Source organism: Podarcis liolepis (genome assembly GCF_965112155.1).
Source record: "Podarcis liolepis genome assembly, chromosome: 8".
In the NCBI taxonomy this organism is placed as follows: Eukaryota; Metazoa; Chordata; class Lepidosauria; order Squamata; family Lacertidae; genus Podarcis; species Podarcis liolepis.
The window spans coordinates 86,673,954-86,698,173 of record NC_139560.1 but is presented as its reverse complement, the minus strand read 5'-3'; the positions used below and the strand labels follow the sequence as shown (position 1 = coordinate 86,698,173).

Here is a 24,220-nt window from a genome sequence, read left to right as displayed (position 1 = left end):
GGTTGTGGTGTACACTAGGCCTGGGCGCTGTATCAATACATGGGCTAGGACCGGTATGAGGGCCAGAGAGCAATGGCTGCTTCACCTGCAATAAACACTGGGTAAAACCGCCATCGATCTCCGGCCCTCATGTCCCAGAGGGACTGGATAGGAAGGCGGCTTCTTTATATTGCTCTGCTGAAGGGTGTGTGGCTGCCACGCCTCAGTGGAGCAGTTTAATGAAGCCCCCGCTGAGGGACACTCAAGCTGGAGGCAGGGGGCTTGATCAGCTGAGAAGCGGGCTTTCTTGCGTGAGCCGGAGTGGGAGCTTCTTTAAACTGCTCCACTGATGGGCATAATTTTCTCTTTTGGCCTGCAAAGCTTACAATGGCCCAGAAAGAACAAAAAAGACCCAAGTGAGGAAATGAATCAAACAGAGGCTAGATATTTCTATCATTTTCTTGGATTAGCAGGAAGCTAGTTTAAATGGTAACATTCCTTTGTAAGATTGTTCATTTATAATTAAAAGCTAAAAGTTGCATTTCAGCTGACTGAAGCACATTTGTTAGTTAAAGCTCAGTATGTCTTGCATGTAGAACCTATGTAGAAGGAAGTAAAGCACGATTACATTCCATAGCACTTACTCCCAGGTAGGTGTGCTGCATAAAATGGTAGCCATGACACAAAAGAATTTGGTCTCTAAGGTGCCATACAACTCTGTGAAATACTGGGGCATTTGTACATATTAAAAATTAAAAATCCAAAATCCAAAATTCCCCATATTTTGATGCTTATACTAGAAATAACATTCACTTTACTATTTTTTAAACATTCGAATATACGGTCTTTGATGTATGAAGGGGAACAAACAGTAAAAAGCAGTGCAGCTATTCAGAAGTCAAGATGTTTTTTTTAAAGCATGTGTTCATCAACCTACAAAAAACCTTAGCTATACAACTTCAGTTTTTAATCAGACAATACAGTGCTAATAAAAAACAGTGTTGATAAAATGTTTATAATACTGTTGTGTTCTGCTGGGGGGACTGGGCTTCACAGCCAGCCATAATTTGCAGACCCTGTCTGAAACATCCCAGAGTTTCCCCTTAGCATGCAGACATCCCTCATGTTTTTCATTAGTCTCATTGTAGCTTCATTTCTGTCGGCACTCGCCACTTCGGCTGTGAGATAGTAGCTAAGATTAAATATAGACGACCATTCTTAATATGCCAGAAACTACTTTGTAAGCTCACAACACTATTGCAGTGATAAGAAGTAGGTGAGTGGCAATTCCCCTCCAAAAGTATGTTTGGCATACGGTACTTAATGGCTACAAGTTGGTACATGCTCAACTGCATTTACCTTCTATTTCTGCTCAGATATAAAGTGTTCAATTCATTTTAAGTAAGTTAAAAGATGCTGCTACCTTCAAACTGTGATGCAGGAAAGAGTGGCGTATAAAGAGCTTTCTCCCACCAGCACTGCTTCGCTTGATTGTAGCTTATTTTCTGAAGATCATTATTCAATACAGGAAACTGTTTTGAGAATAACTGTATTTTAGTTTAAGAGATAAAACACTGCACTAAACTGCACTTCTGCTTACTGATTAATCTGTAGCCAAAATACGTTTAAATGTTGTTTAAAAGTTACAGTTGCAAAGTTTGTGCTTTTTGATAGAGTGACCATATAGCACCAGTTACACTCACGCAGCATTGACTGAGAGGTCAGCCCCACTGAAGCTTATTCCCAGATTCAAAGCCGTCTGTTTCCCAAAAAACAGAAGAGAATAGCAGAAGGTATTTGTGCTCAGCCTTGAGATCAACACCTATGTTTGAATTGGATCCCAGTTCACATTTAATCCCTGTTTGGGGATGACAGGTAGAAAGTCACGTGTGCTGCATTCATTCCGCTGCTCTGAAGTTCTCTGGCTTGGGGCCCTCAAAAATCCTCATACTGATAAGAGCAGCCATTTTTAAAAACCTCAAACAGCTAATAATTCATGCTTTAAATTTAAATTTTAAAATATACCGTACTGCATATACTCGAGGATAAGCCGATCCGAATATACCGTAAGCCGAAGCACCTAATTTTACCACAAAAAAACTGGGAAAACTTATTGACTTGAGTATAAGCAGGTTAACCACACCACAAACCTCCTGGTGGGCCAGAGTGCATGCGCGCATGTGCACACGGCAGAGGGGGCTTCTCTCTCCCCCCAGCCCCTCCCGCCCCCCTGCCTACCTAGGGTGCTGCTGAGAGGCAGAGGCTGGTGGCAGCAGCGGTGGAGGAAGAACAAGAAGCCCCAAAGGGCTCCTTTTTGCTTCTTGTTCCTCCGCCGCCACTAGAGTATAAGCCGAGGGGGGCTTTTTCAGCATAAAAAATGTGCTGAAAATCAGCTTATACTAGAGTATATATGGTACTTTAAAGTCACAAATTCAAGCCAGCCTTTCAGTTGCTAGATTATATAGCATGACTGGAGGATAAATTCTGAAATCCTCTATCTTTTACCCTTCATAAAAAAAATTAATCATAACAGTTGCATCAGGACTATACATTTTAGGCAGGTTGTCAAATTCTTCCAACAAGCAGCATAATACAAGAATAGAACAATCATTTTAGAACACCTTGGAATATTTACACAGGTTCTTAATATAGTGCAACAGCTATACCCTGCCCAACAGGGTTAGACAGCAGGTTGCAAGAAAATGGTATTGTATTTGCTCACTGAGAGAGGTTTGTTCTCTTAGCAGTCTGGATGCCAACCCTGTCTCTCTCATGTTCCTCTACTGCTTTCTTGAGTATCTTTGAGTTTACATGTGTGAACAATGTTGATCACAACCTATTTAACACATTAATGTAATTCATAGCCAACATGCCTTTTGTGATGGCATTAAGGTTCCATTTTTCTGAAATATGTTAGATCTTTGAATTATACAAAAAAAATGTACAGAATACATCTCTCAAGAATTTACCTCTTTCAGCTGTGCTGAAGTAACAAGATTATCTTCATATGAATTATCTCCACAACTGCAAGACTTGTCTTCCTCTTCCTGTGGTTCTACAACATTGCAACTAGTGTTAGGGTTTTCCGCAGCCATCACGTCTTGCAGGTCTTTTATACCACATTCTAAGCAAGAACTCTCGTTTTCCAACAGCAATATTCCAGATGATTCTTCCTGGGAATCCAGAGATGTCTGCGCACTCTTTTCCATTCCACACTTCTTTAATCTAGGAAGGAACTTTCCAGACTCAAGTTCCAATTTGCCATAATAATGCCCTTCTTTTTCTGCATCTTCTTCCAGTGGTTTAAGATCTGCTTGTGGATCATCAAACACTTCAGTCTGTGAAGGGGCAGGGATAATCCCCTCATCTTTCTCTGATTCAAAGTCAGATTCACTTCCACCACATGGAGAAAGTTCAGATGCAGAAATGGGGCGAAAGTGAGTTCTAGGAGAAATTCGTATAGCTCTGTATTGTGTTCTCCCAGCACCACATATTCTAGGACGAAAAACCTCCCTATCAGAATCAGAGCAAAGAATAGATTTGGGTTTAAAGCAAGGGCTGAAGGATGCAATTCCTTCTGGTTCAAATGTACATTCTACATGAAGAACTTGTGAAAATGGATTATTCAAATCAAAGGAAGAGAATGAATATTCAAGACCAGACTCTTCACCTTGAAAATTACCACAAGCTTCTAACAAGTCTTCATGGAAGATAAATGAAAAACCCCTATTTAATCCACGATCACCACACTTCAACTGCTCACTCTGTTCAAATGATACTAAAGGTCGCCATAACTGTCTGTGACCAGGGGCAAAGCTGTTTCCTGGTGTCATGAAAACATCTGTACCAGCTATTGTAACTACATCAGAAGTTGCACACTGTAGTAAGTTTCCTTTTGGATGGTTAGGCGGCACCACTGCCCACTCTCCATCACTGTTAAAGGTTTTGAGCTCCCCATACACACCACCAAGAATAAATGAACTTTCTTTATCTTGGTTAATATCCCATGGTTTGGAGGGTGTAGTATAATCCCCACAATCCACTTCTGATAAATTGTTTGAAGCAAAAGCTCTTTTCTCCAAATTCTCTTTCTGTCCTTCCCACAGATGATATTCTGATCTTTGCACTGCTTTGTTAGGGTCCTGAAGAATTTCTACCTTTGTGTCATTTAAGCAACAGCAATAATGATTTACATCAGTTGAAAACAGCTCCTCTTCTACACCATCTATTTCTATAATTGCTGCAGAATTTCTGTCTGTCATATTTGTCCAGATGTCTTTAATAACCCCTGAGCCATAGTCATCTTCATGTGGACTGCTGTCACTACACACTTGTGTAGATTCATATTCTTTATCTTCGGCTTTTTGTTCTAATTGTATACCACATATAGATTCTAGTTTTGATTTTTTTGTAAAAACTAAGGTAGGCATTTCTCCTAAAGGTCTAGTCTGTTCCGGGCAGGTTTCCTCCTGCAAAAAATCTACAATTTCTTCATCTATGTAACTTGAAGATACTCTGGGAACTACATAATTTATCTCATCCGAGTTAAATTGAGGGGATTCTTCAAATGGAATATTTAAAGTCTCATTGTCTGAACGGGTTTCTTCAGAGTATGACCATGGACTACAAGTTCTTGTTGATAAATTAGAACAGTGTTCGTTTTCATCAAAGGCACTATTTTTGGTCCATATTAACAATCTAGACTGTGTTTTCCCAAACATACCAACATTGCTACTAGAATCTGTATTTTCATTTCCCAAACTGAATTTTTCTAAAGGAAATGGTAAGACAGAATTACTGCATTGCACTTCAAACACTGAAAAAGAATTTAAACCAGACCCTTCATTAGTATCTGAAAACAGCTCTTGATTGCCTGCAAGCATGTGAGAATTAAGCATTGTGCTGTCTAAAGTAGGAGAAAGTCTAATAGGAGAATCTCCTCCAAAGCTTTCCCCGTCTGCATCACCAGAGCTAGAAGACGAACAGCACTCCCAAAATTGAGCTAAATTACTAAGATCTTGTAAGAACCACCCTTCAGCACCAGAGGTGGCTGAATCTGCCCATATTGCACTTTCCCCTTGCAACTCCATTCCATCAAACACTATGCAACATTCTGCCTCAAAATCAGTCCCCTCTTTACTTTTCTGCCGAATCATATTCAAAATCCGACTCTCTCCTTCCATCTTGCCTGAGGCACCAGAATCCAACATGGATTGGTCAATATCCACTTCATAGAAGTGCGTTAGTTCTGACAGATGAACGCCATCTGAGTGTGTATCGTCCTCTGGTTGAGAACACTTTGAGGTCCTAGTGAGGCCAATTTCCTCATTTAGAACTGCAGGCATTTCCACAAAATGGCCATCAATGAAAGTACCTGCTGCGAGGTATGTTTTATTAATATTATTGTTGCTAATGCAGAGACCTTGCACCGATTCAGCTAATTCTTCTACAGCCTCCGAAGTTGCATCACATGCATCTTGCCTATTGCGGTACGTCGTCTCCAGCTTGCTTTTTCTACTCAGGGGAACAAAGTATTCAGTAATTGGCTCAGTATACCATAAGGGCTCTTCCTTATATTCCTTCTCATTTCTGCTATCAAAATATAGCTCTTTTCTCTCGTAGTTCCCAGTTTCTTTCCTTCTAATTTCTTTTAATGGCCGTTTACCTCTTTTACAGAGTTGTTTTATAGATTCATTACTGCTGCTGCCACCATGAATTTTTCTTTCAGACTTCTCACCAAATTTTGCCAAATGCCTGCTTTGTCCATTGCGTCCTTTTTTACTCCGGACCTCCCTTGTTTTATGCCTGACTTTAACACATTTTGTGGTTGCCTTTAGTTCACCTTGATTACCACTAGAATTTGAACCTTCTTCGCTGGAGCCAGAAGACCAGGATCGCGGGCGTATCTTTCCCTCAGATTTATGTCGGACTTGCTTTTTATATAAAACAGATTTATCTTCAACACTGCTACTTCCAAACTTATTCTCTTTTTCATCTTTATCCTTTTTCTGTGTGGTTCTCTCATGGACAGGGGCATGCACTTTGTTACCATTTCTCTCTTTGGAAATTTCACTTTCACTAATACAATCCTTTGGAGATGATGTATCTGTGCTAGTTGCTGGGGCAGTAGAAGAAGATGAGGAGCTGGAGTAAGAACAAATTTTGGATTTATTCCACACTGTCATAATTTCTTGCAGGCAAACAGGTTTCTTGGAAAGAGGTGGGAATGCTTCATAATACCTGAATGGAGAAACGGAAAAATAAAAGTTTTAGATGCAGGACTTACTGTAGATATGGATTTGACACTCAATCCTTCTCTCATAGCTTGCTAGATGAAAGGGGGATGACGACAGACAAGGGTTCCCTTTATATGAAGGGGCAATTGGAATGTCTCAGGCACTCCCATACCTGTATTGCTTGGGGTTTGTGGGCATCACGGGAATGATTACTCATTGTGCCCAGACATCCTGGCTCACTGTACATGCACATGAGTGTCCAAAGTCTCTCTGCAGAAATAGGTGGGCCCTTTCTGCCACCTCTGAAAAGCAGTGCAAAGAGGGAGGCAGAAGGAAAGGTTCCACCCAGTGCTTTTTTCTGGGGGGATGCAGGGGTACGCATACCACTAAACATATTGTGAATCTTAAGCTTGGCCTCATTGAGGGGCAGTATTTCAATATGAGTAGGAATATGAGAGTACCCCTAAACACTTTTTTTGGGCGGGGGGGGGGGAGCACTGGTTCCATACATGTCAGGAGGGGCACAGAAACACAGGTCTCTAGAGTCCCTGGTGCCCAATGTTGTCATCAAGCATGAAGAGGCAAAGAAGCCAAATGTCCAGGAGACCATCTTGTAAATTCATGTTATTTTCCTCAACAGGTTGTTCACTATACCGCATATCATGAAAAATAAAAAAGTGTCACTGAAGACAACATTTCTAACACAACAAAACTAACTTCTCCAGCAAGGTGAAAGGTAAAGGACCCCTGCATGGTTAAGTCCAGTCAAATTTGACTATAGGGTGTGGCACTCATCTCCGCTTCCAGGCCAAGGGAGCCAGCGTTTGTCCAGACAGCTTTTCCGGGTCACGTGGCCAGCATGACTAAACTGCTCCTGGCGCATCGAACACTGTGACAAGTGTCAGAGTGCACAGAAATGCAGTTAACCTTCCCGTTGTAGCAGTACCTATTTATCTACTTGCACTGAACTGCTAGGTTGCCAGGAGCTGGGACAAAGCAACAGGAGCTCATCCCGTCATGTGGATTCGAACTGCTGACCTTATGATTGGCAACCCCAAGAAGTTTGGTGGTTTAGACCACAGCCACCTGTGATTCATCAAATCAATAGCTTTTCCCTGCTTATTTTTCTCATCCTTAGCACCTTGTTTGGTAGGACTGATAAACTGGGGAAGCCTTGCTGAGGATGAAAACCAATATTATCCTTTGTCAAAGGAAAATATAACTTTCTCATGTATATATTTTTTTAAAATCTTATTTTATGATTACAATGCAGAAGTAAACATTTTAATAGAAAACAAAAGACTGAAACCCTTATATTAAGACCTGTATATGTTTAACTGTCTATTTAAAATAGCATTTGGCTTTTACATCAACATACACAGGAAAACACAATACTTCATTTTAAAAGAGGGATACCTACATTTCCACCTGATCCTTTGCTGCAGGAGAGAAATCAACTTCAGGAGGCAAAGAGCCCTCAAGTTTTTTGTGAATCTTCTCCTCTGCTAAGAAATAAAATAAAAACAGTCTTCTGAAAATTTGATATCATACTTTCCCTACCATGCTATATCTTATAATGAGAAACATGCATCATATTAAGTAATTGTATTTACAGTAGTATTATTGCATAGTTTAATGGTTTAAGCACTTTATTTTAAACCTTTCATCAAGTGAATTTTGTCCTCTAAAATTCACCAAATATTATTTGAACACAATCAGGGTAGCCTTATATACATTTGGGATTTAACTAATTTTAATAATTTTCTAAAACATACTCATAAGTTATTGAAGCCATTAAAATATATAAAATTTGTTAATACAGCCTTTATATCATGCAGGGGTGTAATTCAAATCATTTGCTCAAATAACCCACATTAAAAAAAAAATAACCCACATTTCTTTTACAATATAGTATTCTGTTTGGAGACAAGTGGGGAGCAGTTATGAAAGTAATGGATTAATTAATTTCAAGGAGGCCAGGAAAATTCATTTACCTAAGCTTTCCAAAAACACCAGCTACAGATGCAGATAAAAATGTGTTGATGTTGAGCTGTTTGGTAGATGAGAGTAAAACGTTTGGGGTTTGAGACCGGAACTCAGATGAGAACTCAGTGTGTTAAGAGTATGAGATCACCCAGATATTTCTGGTGAACGACATTAATGAGACACAATGTGTTATTTTTTGAAGCCAAGGGATGGATCCAAGTGGGGTGATGGCTTGCTTTTGTCTGCTCCCTCGTATCAATCCCACAATTGTAAATCTGTATGTATTACTGCAGGTAAAAGTCTAGCTTAAAATGCAATCTAAAACAAGGTCAAGTGTAGGCTTTAACCTCTGAATCATCACTCAAGTGACTTAATAGATCCTTTGCTATGAAAAGAGAGAATGATGATGACCACCAACTTAAATCTCATTGATTTCAAAGGGACTAAAGTGGCAATAATTTATTCTGGCTTGCCTTCCCAGGCTAAATACTTAAGTGTGTTACTGTTATGAGTATTGTATTTTCTTAGTTTCAATATAAACTTTTTCAAGTGCATCTTCAGACTTTTATCAACCCATTAACAACTCTAGAAAGCTGGTCATTGACTGGGGTAGCCAAGATAGACACGGATGTTCCAAATTGTAATCCTGCAACACCAAGCTGGTCTCCCACGGATTACATTCCCTTGTTATGGCTTCACAATGTTCCTTATATATAGTGGGACGGATCTTAATTTATTACGAAATGTCGCACATCATGACCCAATATTACATCTACAGTCCTTGAAGAACTTCGGTGCAGTTATCATAAAGAGCCAATAAAGTGGACTGTACTATTTCAGGCTGCGTTGGAGACTCACATGACTGAATGCTCCACCACAATAAAAGTATTCCTGTGCTCAGCAAACCAGATAAAAGGCTTGACTTCAATGTCTAAGACTGGGGTAAAGGGTGAAGCACTCTAAACATGTGAGTTCTCACTAGCAGCCTGAAATGGCAGACCCCTTACAATTTGAGAGACCTGGGTTTTGTTCTAGCCTAACTGAAACCATAGAACTCTGTAAGGTACTGACCTAATGCATCTAAGAATGGTCTAGCCCCACTGCCTTGTGATATTTTATATGAAAGTGTGGTTTATAAATACTTAAATAAAAATAACAAATAACTCTGAAGATATGTAGTCCAAATGTTTTTCTCACCTTGTTCACTCTGGAGATCTTTCAACCTGCAGCAGAGCTCCTCCACTAAAGTCTCAATCCCAGAGCTCTGTGTAATAATAAAAAAGCTTACAATGACCACTTGGCATTTACTTAATACATTTCAAGTACTGAAAGTGCTTCATATATATTGTCTCCCTAAGAGTCTCAGCATGTATCCCCCACTCCAAGGTAATGCTGGCAAAGAGAATAGTGGCTTGTATCTAGGCCAACTAGTTAATGTTTGGTTGCAGTGTGAGTAAGTAAATTTCCCCATCTTTGCTCAAATTTGGAGCCACTGGAGCTGCTTTGAAGGAACTAACTGGAATCTTCAGCCAGGAATCTCAGTGGAATGTGTAGTTTGGCCTTAAAGATAGGTGTCAAACTAAAATGAAATGGAGCGGAGGGCCATGTTACCTATCCAAAAGTTCCCCAAAGAACTCTAATTTTAAAACCAAAAGAGGTCAGTTCAATAGCTACACCAGATCTTATCCCAAGTAATATAACAACAACAACAACAACTTATTTGTACCCCGCCCATCTGGCTGGGTCTCCCCAGCCACTCTGGGCGGCTTCCAATGAAGATTAAAAATACATTAAACTGTCACACATTAAAACTTCCCTAAACAGAGCTGCCTTCAGGTGTCTTCCAAATGTCAGGTAGTTGTTTATCTCTTTGACATCTGATGGGAGGGTGTTCCACAGGGCGGGCGCCACTACCTAGAAGGCCCTCTGCCTGGTTCCCTGTAGCTTTGCTTCTCGCAGTGAGGGAACCACCAGAAGGCCCTTGGCGCTGGACCTCAGTGTCCGGGCAGAATGGTGGTGGTGGCGACACTCCTTCAGGTATACTGGGCCGAGGCTGTTTAGGGCTTTAAAGGTCAGCACCAACACTTTGAATTGTGCTTGGAAACATACTGGGAGCCAATGTCAAAAGGCAATCCCAACAAATCTCTATTTTTTGAAATATTAGTGTTATTCAGAACTATAGATACGGAAGTACAGTGAGGGATAGTGGCCAACCAGCTGCATTTCACTTGATCCTTACACCTTGTCACCTACTGCTTATTTTCATTAATTGTTAGTCTACCAGCTGAAATGTATTTTCAATCATTTATTCAACCCAATGCTCCAGCACATGTCTAGCCTTTGGCCCAACACTCTATGTCCCATGCTCTACTACTATGGTGAGAAACCACTGGCCCATGTGCCTAAATAGGAACACATACCCCAGATGGCCTGCAAGACGGCCACTTTGGCCAAACAACATCCAGCTGTCACTCACCTGACATCAGGCGAAGGGCAAGTAAAGCCACAGCTGCACAAGAACAATCAGGAGCCTTAGAGAATGCTCCTGGTGGTTTCTTTGCACCATGACTTCAAATGATTAAATTTGGCTCTGAATGTAAACTGCACAACTTTTGAGCAGATCATGGAGCTCTGATCACATCACCTCTGTCTTACTGAAACTCAGATTGTAACTATGCCCATCATATACAACCTATTTACCCTCCCCTCCCCTTGGCCTGCTGCAGTCAAATGGCAGCTTGATTTCAAGTTTCCAGCACCCTCGGGAATGATTTCGCTTTGAATGACTGCAAAATCACTCTTCTTCACCTTTCTCAGCACACCTCCTGAAAGGTAATGCTGCAGGAGTTGCATGGCCTGAAAGGTAAGTTAGCAAGGCTTGACTGGTAGGAAGCTGTAGCTCCTGATTACTCAGAGCTCTCAGAAGAAGCTTGTGAGGGAAAAATGGCTCCAGGGCCTAAAAGCAAAAGGCAGGAAACCTCGTAGCAGCTTAGATAATAAAAAAGACGGAGGGGGTGTATTCATAAAATAAGACAGACTTTAGCAACAGATTGAGCAGCTGCTTTGAAAGCAAGATTGATATGTTATCTAATCAAATAGCTGATGTAGCACAAACAGTAAATGAGACCCTCAATACCAGCTTAAGCACCCAAACAAAACTGAAAGCACTTAAGGTAAAATGGCAAATGAATATTTAGATTTAAAATTTGCTTCTCAGCTGGATAGAGAAAAATTTGAAAAAAATTAAACTACATGGGATTCTGGAAAAAGAGGAGGGGGAGATATGACTGATTGGATTTTAAGTTGGTTAGACAGTTTGAATATATAACCCCCCCTCACTCTCCATGACATTGAAAGGGGACACAGAGTGGGTGCACTAAGAGCAAGTAACTCAGAGGCACCAAGAGATATTGTCGTCTGCTTTGAACGCTACCAAACTAAAACTCTGATTTTAAATGCCCTACGCAACTATCCAGAACTTAAATACAACTCATTCAGTGTAGGGGCATTTCCAGATTTATGCCAGGAAACTGGCTCAACAGAGATAATTCAGATGTCACACCACTGAGCTGAAGGCTGCAGGGATTTCCTACTGATGGGGGTTCCCATTTAAGTTGTTGGTGCAAGTCAATGGCAAACACATTGCTGCCTCTGATAAACTGCCTCTACAAAATATTATCCATGAACGTAAAATTGCAATCCCCAAAGTGGCTGCAAGGAGTGGAACTAACCTCCCCTCCTCTTCCTCATAGTTCACGCACAGAGAGAAAAAGAAAATGCAAAGCTCTGCAGTAGACTCTCTTCGTTCACACCATGGCTCTTAGGCCTTTGTAAAGCACAAACGATTAAACCAAGCACTTAGCCATCAGGCTTATTATGACTAACTCCCAGAGGAGGAGAGGGTGTGGAGCAAAAGATCTTCCTCTGCCTCAGCCCCCCTTCTGTTCCTTGGTGTGCTAGCATAATGCTCTCCACAGCTTCCCCTATTCCAGCCACAGATAGCTGGATGCACCTGGAACAGTTTGCTATGTTAAAAGTTGAAGTTTTCTGTTCTTATTTTTCTCTCCTGTTGAGAGTTTATTGTACAGTGCAATCAACCCTCAAGCATACTGTGTTCTTTCTTCCTCCTTCGACATATTGGATAAGCACCATTTGTTCTCAACTATGGTTATAGCGCCACCCACTGTAAAGGTCATTTCATTAAATGCTAAAGGTTTAGGCTCTGCTGTGAGGTGCTCCAGAGTAGAAATGCTCCTGAAAAAGGATATAATTTTATCCAGATATAATTTTGATACAAGAGACACACCAAAAGAAAAACAGCAAAACAACTACATTGCTACAACTACACTGCTATTAAAGGGCAAATGGTTAGGTGACCAAACCTGTGTCCTCAGCAAGGGGTGTGGCCATAATGATTGCAAAAATAAATAAATGCCCATTCACTATTCAGGACTCCATAGCAGACCCAAAAGACAGATACCTCACTAGGGTCTGAGAAAGTTTAGTTCCCTGAAGCCTGGTGAAGCCTTCACTAAACTTTTGCATGCCAATAATTTATGCAACCTCTGGCAGATCTGCCACCCCATTGACAGGGAATTTACATTTCACTCGTACATGTATGGCCCATTTGGACTGTATCTTCATATCCAAAGATATTTGGTAGATCTCTGGTATAAAGTGACAAAAACAGATATAGGAATCATCCCAGTCTCAGATGATGCCCCAAATTCTATCTCTATAGCAGTGGACTCTCTAAGCCCAAGTTCATTTCGCTGACATTTGATTCTCTCCTACTAACCAACAAATTGGCTAAAGAAAGTCTTCATCAAGCGCTAAAGTTTTATTTCCTATAAAATGCCATCCCGGACACTAAAATATCGAGCCTATGGGATGCCATGAAACCCATCATCAGAGGGCAAAGCCAAAGCTAATCTAGAAGAAAAATAAATAAAGGGAACTTGCTTCTTCCAGACCAGACAAGGAAATATGGGACTTGGAAATCTTGGAGTAGCAGAGTTGTCAGACTTTATCATCCCAGGACCCAAGGAGGTCTCGGGGTCCCATGTCTTAGGCTATGCTATGAGGTTTTTCAATTAAAGCAAATTAAAGCAAATGGTGCACATTATTAATGGTTCATTCTCAGGGGCTACAATTAGTATGGGAGAGTGATCTGGGTCTCTGGATAGAGCAACAAGTATGGGAAACGATGTAGTCCAAACCCCCACTTAAAACAATTTCTGTAAGAATACAGAAAGCCACACTGAAAACAGTGTTAAGATGGCATTGGACTCCACTCCACCTGCCTAGAATTGGCAAAGGGTACTCTAATTTATGATGGCGGGGTTGTGGTCACATTGGAACACTGCTCCATATGTGGTGGGATCGCTGCATAGTTCAGAGATTCTGGACCCAAATTTTTGAAACTATCTCCACCATCACTCCTATCCTTGGAGCCTGGTACCAATTCACCCATCATGCACAAATCTCTTGTGTCTGTGGCCTCCCACTGGAAATCTGACTCACCTCCTTTCTGAGAGGAGTGGCCAGCAAAAGTATGGGACATTGGAGAACACCTGACACATAAATGGAGTCATTAATTGTTCACCAAAAATAGACCACTTTTCCTCCTATGTTAACTTGTCCACACAGCCCACTAAACCCCCTGCTCCACAGATAAATAGGTGGAGAGGCTTTATTGATAACTAATTTGACTCACCTTTTTCTTTTTATATGTGATAAATATATACAGCATTGCACTCTCAGTTGTTTCCCAGTTTTCCCCTCACCTCTGTATTTTCATTTCATTTTTCTATTTTCTATTTGTATTTTTACATTCATTATTCTTACTGCATTTTGCATGAAAATGGCAATAACAATAATAATGAAGTTTCTTATTTTTTAAAAAAAGATTAAACTTAAGATTTCATATTCAACTAGGATATTTTGAAGGGAAGCTTTCTATAACTGAAATTTACCAACATTACAAAACTAAAATTTATCCACCCCAATAGCACATTAAGAATGAGAAGTTGCATAGAATTAAACAAGGGTGCTAATTCTTACTTCATCAGAAGCAGAGCGAAGACACTGAACAGCAGCCTGTTTTTTCATTTCTTCTAGTGTTAGATCAGAGCATTTTTTCTTACTCTTTCCCCATTTCTTGTAAGCTCCTTTTTCCCAACCCAGGAAGATGTCATTCTCCTAAAAATAAATTAAAGCGAAGAATAAAAGTTAACAGCAGTATTTGGCTCCATGTTGTTTGCAAGACGCTTAAGACTTTTGTACAAGGATGGCACAAATACCGTGGTGAGGAGCAGAAGCACAATAACTATGTACACGAGCTCCATGATCCCATTACTTGCCCTCCTGACTCTTAGCTTTAATTACAGTAGATCCAACCAACTAAATTTTCCAAATACAGCTTTACAATAAAGATTTAAAAACACAAGAGGATATAATGTATGCATCAGCAACACTTACAACAGCACGTGATAGAGCAGCACAAAAACTTAGGCAACACTTATTCCGCTAAATTGCCTCGGAGTGTAAGCACCTAGGTGTCCTAAAAGCAGGCACGATGAAAGCCTCACTGAGTAAAGTATTCCAGAACTGGATTGCCACCACAGAGAAATCCATTGCCTGGTCACTACTTGACATAGTTGTGAAAACAGAGGAACCCAAAAGAAGGTTCCCTAAAGATGAACTACACAGGTTGACTCAAAAGGAGACAGGTGGTCTATCAGATACCCTGGCTGTAAGCTGTGAAGGGCATTAAAAAGAAACAGGAGCTAGTGCAGAGATCAGTACCATCAGTGCCCCCAATGCCTGGTCCCAGTTGGCACACTCAGTTGGATTTTGCACTAAATGTAATTTTTCAATTGCCTTCAAAAGGCAACCGAACATATACAGTGGTACCTTGGGTTAAGTACTTAATTTGTTCCAGAGGTCCGTACTTAACCTGAAACTGTTCTTAACCTGAAGCACCACTTTAGCTAATGGGGCCTCCCGCTGCTGCCGCGCCACCAGAGCCCGATTTCTGTTCTCATCCTGAAGCAAAGTACTTAACCTGAAGCACTATTTATGGATTAGCCGAGTCTGTAACCTGAAGTGTATGTAACCCAAGGTACCACTGTAATGCATTAAGGTAAAGGTAAAGGGACCCCTGACAATTAAGTCCAGTCGCGAACGACTCTGGGGTTGCAGCGCTCATCTCGCTTTAAAGGCCGAGGGAGCCAGCGTTTGTCTGCTTAAGCAGACAGTTTTTACAGGTCATGTGGCCAGCATGCCAGAGCAGCACAAGGAAACACCGTTTACCTTCCCGCTGGAGCGGTACCTATTTATCTACTTGCACTGTGTGCTTTCGAACTGCTAGGTTGGCAGGAGCTGGGACCGAACAACGGGAGCTCACCCCGTCGTGGGGATTCGAACTGCCGACCTTTCAATTGGCAAGCCCAAGCAGCACAGTGGTTTAACCCACAGCGCCACCCGCGTCCCCATATAATGCATTACAGTAGTCTAATCTCTAGGTCAGCAAAGCAGAGATAACTAAAAGTAGGCTCTGTCCCAGCAGCTGGCACACCATCCAAACTGATAAATGGCACCTCATGCCACAGAGGCTACTTGTGCCTCCAGCAACACAGCTAGATCTAGAGCACCAACGGATAAACCTGCTTCTTTATGGGAAGTACAACTCAAAGTGTTGCCTACCAGTACTGACAAGTCACCCACCAACAGCTCTTGTCTTATCTGAATCAAATTTCAGTATATTGACCGTCACCCAGTCCATTACTGGGCCCAGTTACTGATTCAACATTTCTACCACCTTATATGAATCTAATGTAAATAGATTCACTCTCAAGGGTCCTCTCTAGTACTGGACATCACATGAATGGATACTTAACTGCAAGTGGTTGAAATCTTGCTCCAAAGTTGACTGAACACCTGTAGTCGTGTTTACCACATGGCGGTGAAGGCAGCAAAGTCATAATTCACCATGTCCATCACACCCTTGATAAGTGAGCTGGGAGAGTTGTTCCGTGTAGTCCAAAAACTAGTTAGCCCAAATTCAAGGGGCGGGCTCCTAGAACACATGGTCACTAGCAGCTACTATCTTGCAAGGCACTTTATCCCTGATATATGTAGCTCAGTCAATAGAGCATGAGACTCTTAATCTCAGGGTCATAGGTCCATGCCCCACGTTAACCAAAACATTCCTGCAATGCAGGGGGTTTGATTAAATGACCCTTCCGGTCCCTTCCAACTGTACAATTCTGTGATTCTATACTTCAAGGACAAAATCTCTAAACTTCATAGTGACATGGATGTTATTATTATAGCAAATCCAATCAGCGTTCCAATGCAGTGTCTGGCCCACTGTTATGGGAGCATTTCCAGTTGATGTGGCCTGAAGATGTGGACAGATACTTGAAGAAATAGAGCCAAGCATACGCCCTCTGGATATTTGCCCTTTCTGGCTGGCTACAGCTAACCACAGTGGGGTGGCTGGCTGGGTCTAGGGTGTTGTGAACACATCACTGCGTGAGGGGGGAGGTCCCAGCCGCCCTTAAATAGGCAGCTACCCCTTTAAAAGCCCACAGTGGACACAATACCCTTATTTCTGAGAAACGTGGTGAAGATGGTGGTTATGGAGCAATTCTAGCATTCCTAGATGACAATGATTATCTGGATCCACCTCAAACTGGATAGAGGCCAGGTTTCATGAGTATATTAGCCTTGTTTTTAATAGAGGGCCAAGGGAGTGTGGCCCTGTTACTCTTATGAACTTTGATACCAATGACAATAGTAACCTCCCAGATTCATTGTGTGGGACTGGAACTGGTGGAACTGTATTACAGTTTTTCCATTCCTATTTGTGCAGTCAAATCCAGAAATAAACACTGAAGGAATGCTCTTTGACCCCCTGGCACCAGCGTTAGAAACTGGTATAGAAAAGCTAGGAGTCAAATGGCTTTTGGGACCTGGGCTGTGGGCACCAAAGCAGAATGTCTAGTCATCAGTGGGGGGGGGGGTGTTGACAACCATTTTTTGTTATTATTTTGCTAAGTATGAATTAATACGCAATTCACATAAGTGACACATTGTTAATATCTCATTTTTAGCAGAAATTGTTAATACATTTTTAATTTGGCGTTGACAATAAAAATATTGGTACAGTGGTGCCTTGCAAGACGAAATTAATCCGTTCCGTGAGTCTCTTCGTCTAGCGGTTTTTTCATCTTGCGAAGCAACCATATTAGCGGCTTAGCGGATTAGCGCTATTAGCGGATTAGCGGCTAAAAGGCTATTAGCGGCTTAGAAAAAGGGGGGGGAGCGGAAAAAAATCGGAACACTCGCAAGATGTTTTCATCTTGCAAAGCAAGCCCATAGGGGAAATCGTCTTGCGAAGCAGCTCAAAAACGGAAAACCCTTTCTTCTTGCGGGGCACCACTGTACCATACTTCAGTTTTCAAACATACTACTCTTTATTGTTAAACGCCTTAACGTATTGTCTATCCTTAACATATACTTGGAGCACATACATTTCAGTAGTCCTTGAGTGTCAGCAGACACAAAAATGGCACCCAGACTTTTTGAGCTCGCAAATGGAGAATTTAGGCACAAAATGCGCCTGGCGCCCTGCTAATTTTGAACCCTGCCTGCAACTTGTGCTGTGGGGTTCTACATGGCACAATTTTGTCCCCATGTAACCTCAGGACTAGATTGCTGCAATGTGCTCTATGTTCTTGGGCCTGGTCTAAAAATTCCAGCTATTGCAGAATGCTGATGGAGGAAGGCAGTCAACATGCACTGCTGCCCAAATGCTACTGGGCCAGATTCAAGGCACTTGGTGTTGATATACAAAGCCCTGAACAACTTGGGTTCACAGCACCATAAGCAGCTGAGCGTTTATACCCCAGCTGGATCACTGAGATCATCTATAGATGCACTGCTAGTCGTTCTCATGTTACCGAGGTCTGGCTGTCCTCAGCTAGAATGTGGGCATTTAGTGTTGCCAGTCACATACTGCAGAACACTCTTCCACCCTATTCTATGATGTATGTATATGTGTGTGTGTGTGCACATGCGCGTGCTAACCCAGACTTCCTCAAACTCAGCCCTCCAGATGTTTTTGGCCTATAACTCCCATGACCCCTAGCTAGCAGGACCAGTGGTCAGGGATGATTTGAGAAAAGGTTCTTAAGTCCATGTCAAAGAAATGATCAACATCTTAACTGAACAAGGAAATCCATTTGAAGAAACTGATTTGGTGTCAATTGGGGGCTCAAAAGTAAAGTGTCGAAGCTGTCAAGTGTGTTAGAGAGGCATTTACAATAGGACTGAAAAAGTGTGAAGAATATGTCATGCCGCGTCTTGATCAAGTTCAAAATACAATTCATGAAGTTATTCCAAGGAGCAACCTTCACATTTTTCATAGAACAAAAAGCACCAGTAAAACAAAGTCCAAGATTACTAACTTGCGAAAAGACTCCAACTGGTTCTGCAGAGCATATGCCACATCTGAAGTACGGGATGGTGACATTGATGCTTTCTTTTCCTATGAAAAGCAATTGTACCCACCCTCCATTTCAGATGATGAAAAACTCCGAAAACCAACCAACAAGTCTGAAATTATAGACTGTATTCAATCAAAATGTGATGACACCTTTAATCACAGCAAACCAAATGTAATAGTTAAAATATTTGATGGAGCAGCTGCAATCCACAAACGTAATCTGGGCAATGTCAAAACATTTTCAGAATACTATGAAAGTGTTTTTAAATCATATTTCAATAATCAACTGAAGGATATTTCACGACTAGATATGGTGTTTGATAGATACTCTAGTAACAGTGTGAAGGCAGATACTTGAGAATCAAGAGGAAGTGACATCAGTATTCAAGTCAAAAACTACAATTCCAATGCAATTTAAGCAATTCCTACGTGTTAATGAAAACAAGCAACAGTTGTTCCAGTTGCTAGCCAAGAGAATAGTGTAAAATGAGCGTCCAGGAAAACTTATTGAGCTTTTTGTTCATCTTTGATGCTGTTAAACTGAGTAAGAGGGTGATGAAGATTTTATAGTCATACAGTGGTACCTTGAGTTACATACACTTCAGGTTACATACGCTTCAGGTTACAGACTCCGCTAACCCAGAAATAGTGCTTCAGGTTAAAAACTTTGCTTCAGGATGAGAACAGAAATCGGGCTCCGGTGGCGCGGCAGCAGTGGGAGGCCCCATTAGCTAAAGTGGTGCTTCAGGTTAAGAACAGTTTCAGGTTAAGAACGGACCTCCGGAACGAATTAAGTACTTAGCCCAAGGTACCACTGTATTTGCAGGGCATGGGCTTGATGATCCTTGAGGTCCCTTCCAACTCTACAATTCTACGATGGGGGGGGGGGTAATCCTGATGTCTATTTTGCTTTAGGAGGCTTAAAAGGTAAAGGTAAAGGTACCCCTGCCCGTATGGGCCAGTCGTGTCCGACTCTGGGGTTGTGCGCCCATCTCACTTAAGAGGCCGGGGGCCAGCGCTGTCCGAAGACACTTCCGGGTCACGTGGCCAGCGTGACAAGCTGCATCTGGCGAGCCAGCGCAGCACACGGAAACGCTGTTTACCTTCCCGCTAGTAAGCGGTCCCTATTTATCTACTTGCACCCGGGGGTGCTTTCGAACTGCTAGGTTGGCAGGTGCTGGGACCGAACGATGGGAGCGCACCCCGCCGTGGGGATTTGAACCGCCGACCATGTGATCGGCAAGTCCTAGGCGCTGAGGTTTTACCCACAGCGCCACCCGCGTCCCCTTAGGAGGCTTAGTTTGGTCAAAATTGAATATAAGTTTTGAGAGCTAATGCAAAATACATTACTTCTGGCAAATGAGCCACCTTACGTGCTAGAGGGTCATGAACATTTGTGTCCCGGGCTTCTTAGACTCGTCTACCCATGTACTTACTATCTGAAACCAAAGCAGCACATTGGTTGCCAGATGTAATTTGTTTTTCAGCTTTCCCACCCCAGTAGGTAGAACCCAGTGGATCTCCACAGCATAGAGGCCATGGAGGTTAACAGTACTTCCCTAGCACCACTGCTTAGAATTGACCACCCAGGGAAGAATGGAACCACCATAATACATTGCCCCCAATTCCCAGAACAAACAGGCTTTCAGAAGGATACTATGTTTAACTGTACAGTTGTACCTTGGTTGGCGAACATAATCCGTTCCGGGAGTCCGTTTGACTCCTGAAATGCAGGAACTTCCTGTACTCAATTGGAAGCCATAGAAGCAACGTTGGACATTTGGCTCCCGAAAAATATTCGCAAACCGGAACATTAACTTCTGGGTTTGCGGCGTTCAGCAGCCAAAACATCCGAGTACGTAGGCATTCGATAACCAAGATACGACTGTACCGAAAGTGGCTCAGAGGTACAGGAGAATAAGCATGGTCACACACCCTCCTTGTTTGTTTCTCAGCATTAGTCATCCATCAAGACAAAGCAAGTGGTGTTTGTGCCAAAACTATATCTGATTTCATTTCAATCAGATTTCAGGTCACCAGTCTCAACCAAGAGTATATGGAACTCCATAACAACCTTGCTCAGGAAGGGAATACAGTGGTACCTCGGGTTAAGAACTTAATTCGTTCTGGAGGTCTGTTCTTAACCTGAAACTGTTCTTAACCTGAAGCACCACTTTAGCTAATGGGGCCTCCCGCTGCCGTCGTGCGATTTCTGTTCTCATCCTGAAGCAAAGTTCTTACTCCAAGGTACTATTTCTGAGTTAGTGGAGTCTGTGACCTGAAGCGTCTGTAACCCAAGGTACCACTGTACTAGCAATTGGCTGGTGGTTGTTAACTTCTTGATCCACAAAAGCTTCTTTAGGTGAAGCTTTATAGTTACTTCCTTCAAAGACAGAAGCACTCCTCCACAAAGTGAGGCATTCGTCTCGTCTTTTACCTAGCTGGCCAATCCCTCCCTCCTTGATATAAAACAAGGGGGAAAGATCAAGCATACAATAAACTGGTCGCCCTTGTCCAAAGAATCTTGTCTACACCCCAACAGCTGAAACTCATCTGAAAATACTTTGATTCAAATAAGTGCTGGACACATTTATAATCTGTACTCATCAACAGCAGCATCAAAGTCATGGAAGACATTAACAATTTCTGCCTCAATGCACTTTGTATGCACATCACAGCATACCAAAGGTTGTCATCCCCTCTGACATTATCTTCCACACCAACATTTCAGTCTGCTTAAGTTCCTCCCTCACCACATTCATACACACCACTAGCTGCCATACCCTCTTCTGTCTCATTCTGCTCCTCTACCTACTGTCTAATTTCCCTCCTTCCCTCTGAACAGTTATCTCAACTTCTGGCTGCTCTCCACTGATATGGTACACTGTATGTATACTCCTCAACTTCTCTGCTGTCTTCTATACCATCAACCACTTTCTCCACTGCAACTTCCTTAATTCCTTTTTTTTTTTTAACATATTGTTCTCAGCTGGCTCTCCTCAAGGGATTGCTTGATCGAAGTCTTCCCTGTGGGAGGAAGTTTCTCTTGACAGAGTCTATGAATACCTTCAAATTTTATGGCTTTTCAGGGACTCTTAATCTCAGGGTCATGGGTTCAATTCCCATCTTGGGTAAAAGGTTCATGCATTGCAAGGGTTTGAACTAGATGGTTCTCGTGGTTCTATGAGGTTATCTATATGATGATGGCACACAGCCCTTCCTTTCTACCTATGATCCTTCTTCCATCCCATTCCACATATGACTGCCCATCTGGTTTTTTTTACTAACTGCTATCTTTTTACTTACTTACATCTAACTGCCATCTCAAACTTTGTATACAAGAACACGATCGTCTTACATCCAAAATTGCTGTCTGGATCCACTGGCACCAGCATTCACCCTGTTAAACAGGCATAAGCCTCATCTTTGATCACTAAACATGATGAACAAAAAGCAGAAGATTCTATTTGTGTTAAAGTGCTTCTCTCTACATAATGCAAAGCAAAAATTCATCCTATCCTCTTCACTCTAGTCCAAATAGTTGCAGGCTTCTCTCTGAACCTTCTGGTCACATATTAGCCCTCTATCAAAAACTTCAAAGTGGAAGAGATTTGCCCCTCTTATTGCTCAAAATACATAATACCCCTTCTCCATTTACTACACTGCAATCCCATCCCTTTTCACAACATACACACACATGTATCTACCACATCTTTAGTTTTACAAACTTTCCTGAGTCTTCCATTCTATCCTTGTTCCCACTTACATCCCTACTGGGACCTCTACACTCCAACTCTGCCAGCAAGGGCTCCATTGGTAGCTGCCATATTTTCTCCCCAGATATCCCCATGGAATGATGCTAGATTAGGATACCCAATTATATTCTGGGATGAAAAAATTGTGGCTATCTGCCACTAGAAGCAGCTGTGCCATGGACAAAAATGTTTCTAGAGGAATGGGGGGAAGGGCAATCCCAGTGTTATCAGGGTGGCATTTAGACTATTGCTTGAGAAATTGCTGGTTGCTTTCACATCAGCACTAACATTCTCAGAAGTGTTACTTCATAATCTGTAAAAAGGTAAAGGACTCCTGATGGTTAGGTCCAGTCGCAGATGACTCTGGGGTTGCGGCGCTCATCTTGCTCTATAGGCCAAGGGAGCCGGCATTGGTCTGCAGGCAGCTTCCGGGTCATGTGGCCAGTATGACCAAGCCACTTCTGGCGAACCAGAGCAGTGCACGAAAATGCCATTTACCTTCCCGCCGGAGCAGTACCTATTTATCTACTTGCACTTTGACTTGCTTTCAAACTTTTACGTTGGCAGGAGCTGGGACAGAGCAACGGGAGCTCACCCCATCGCGGGGATTCGAACTGCCAACCTTCTGATCAGCAAGCCCAAGAGGCTCAGTGGTTTAGACCACAGCGCCACCCGTGTCCCCATATTATATTATAGCCATCTTCAAATATATATAGGGCTATCACACAGAGAATGAAGCAAGCTTGTTTTCTCCAATGGATTCAAGTTACAAGAAAGGAGATTCTGACTAAAAACAGGAAAAGCTTTCTGGCTGTAAGAGCTGTTTGACAGTGGAACAGACTCCTATGAGAGGTGGTGGACTCTCTTTCCTTGGAGGTTTTTAAGCAGAGGTTGTATGGTCATCTGAAATGCATGGTCTAGTTGAGATGCCTGGACTGCAGGGGGCTGGACTAGATGACCCTTGGGGTTCCTTCCAACACTACAATTCTATGATTCTACAAGGATTACACGTGGGGTGAATTTTAATAAACAGAAATATATTTGATCAATGGAGAAATTTAATTTGTTTTAAATAAGGAACTTAGAATGGCTTTCCAGTATATTATTGTTTTTCTCGCTGTCTTTTGCAAATTGTGGTAAGAAAACTATAATTAAAAAGAACTGGCCAACAGTCAGGCAAAATGCAAGTTTTAGTCCCGCAACATCTTTCCCACCCTGGAAACCTGTTACTTTTGGTTTTGAAATATACTACAAAAACAGTATAGCATAAACATACAAACAAAAATCAGTAAAATAGCAACAGATGATAAAAACAATTTAATAGTTTTGAGAAAGTTTTAACCAAGTGAAAGAAAGTGGATACCTTAACAAACCATAGGTCTTAAGAGGTTTGCACGCAAGAGTGAGACTGGATGGGGTCTAGTTGTTAGTGTTCAGTCTCTCTCAACTCTACAGGAGTGTTTATGCTATCCAGGTGCAATACAGGGGACCCAGAGGCATGGAGACGAGGCTGGAAAAAGTGTTCCTCAAGCAGCTTTGTCTGTCAACTTTGCCATGTTGGTCCTGAGCAAAGCAACACAAGTCCTAGCTCAGAGGTCACGGCAATGGCCTTAACTTTTGTTTTCCTTTAATGGCTTGCCAGAGCAGCGATGTCACGCTGGCCACGTGACCCGGAAGTGTCTCCGGACAGCGCTGGCTCCTGGCCTCTAGAGTGAGATGAGCGCACAACCCTAGAGTCTGTCAAGACTGGC

The 24,220-nt window shown here is 42.1% G+C and overlaps 1 protein-coding gene and 1 long non-coding RNA gene across 16 annotated transcripts in view; one reads left to right on the top strand and one right to left on the bottom strand.

Annotated features, from left to right (window-relative positions):
* KIAA0232 overlaps positions 1 to 24,220 on the bottom strand; it is a 47,885-nt gene that overhangs the window by 8,391 nt on the left and 15,274 nt on the right. For 11 of the 15 annotated variants that reach the window (XM_083519030.1, XM_083519025.1, XM_083519020.1 and 8 more), the window contains 5 exons: positions 14,265 to 14,402; positions 9,399 to 9,465; positions 7,636 to 7,720; positions 2,949 to 6,219; positions 1,403 to 1,511 (listed from right to left, as the gene is read on the bottom strand). In XM_083519030.1, coding sequence (XP_083375156.1) covers positions 1,403 to 1,511; positions 2,949 to 6,219; positions 7,636 to 7,720; positions 9,399 to 9,465; positions 14,265 to 14,312 — 3,580 coding nt within the window. In that variant the 5' untranslated portion in view covers positions 14,313 to 14,402. The remainder of the gene's footprint in view (positions 1 to 1,402; positions 1,512 to 2,948; positions 6,220 to 7,635; positions 7,721 to 9,398; positions 9,466 to 14,264; positions 14,403 to 24,220) is intronic. The other 4 variants (XM_083519022.1, XM_083519027.1, XM_083519024.1 and 1 more) reach the window with 1 other exon arrangement.
* LOC310714491 lies at positions 18,251 to 21,681 on the top strand. The gene is made up of 2 exons (XR_014529835.1): positions 18,251 to 19,632; positions 20,009 to 21,681. It is a non-coding gene; the product is annotated as an uncharacterized lncRNA (long non-coding RNA).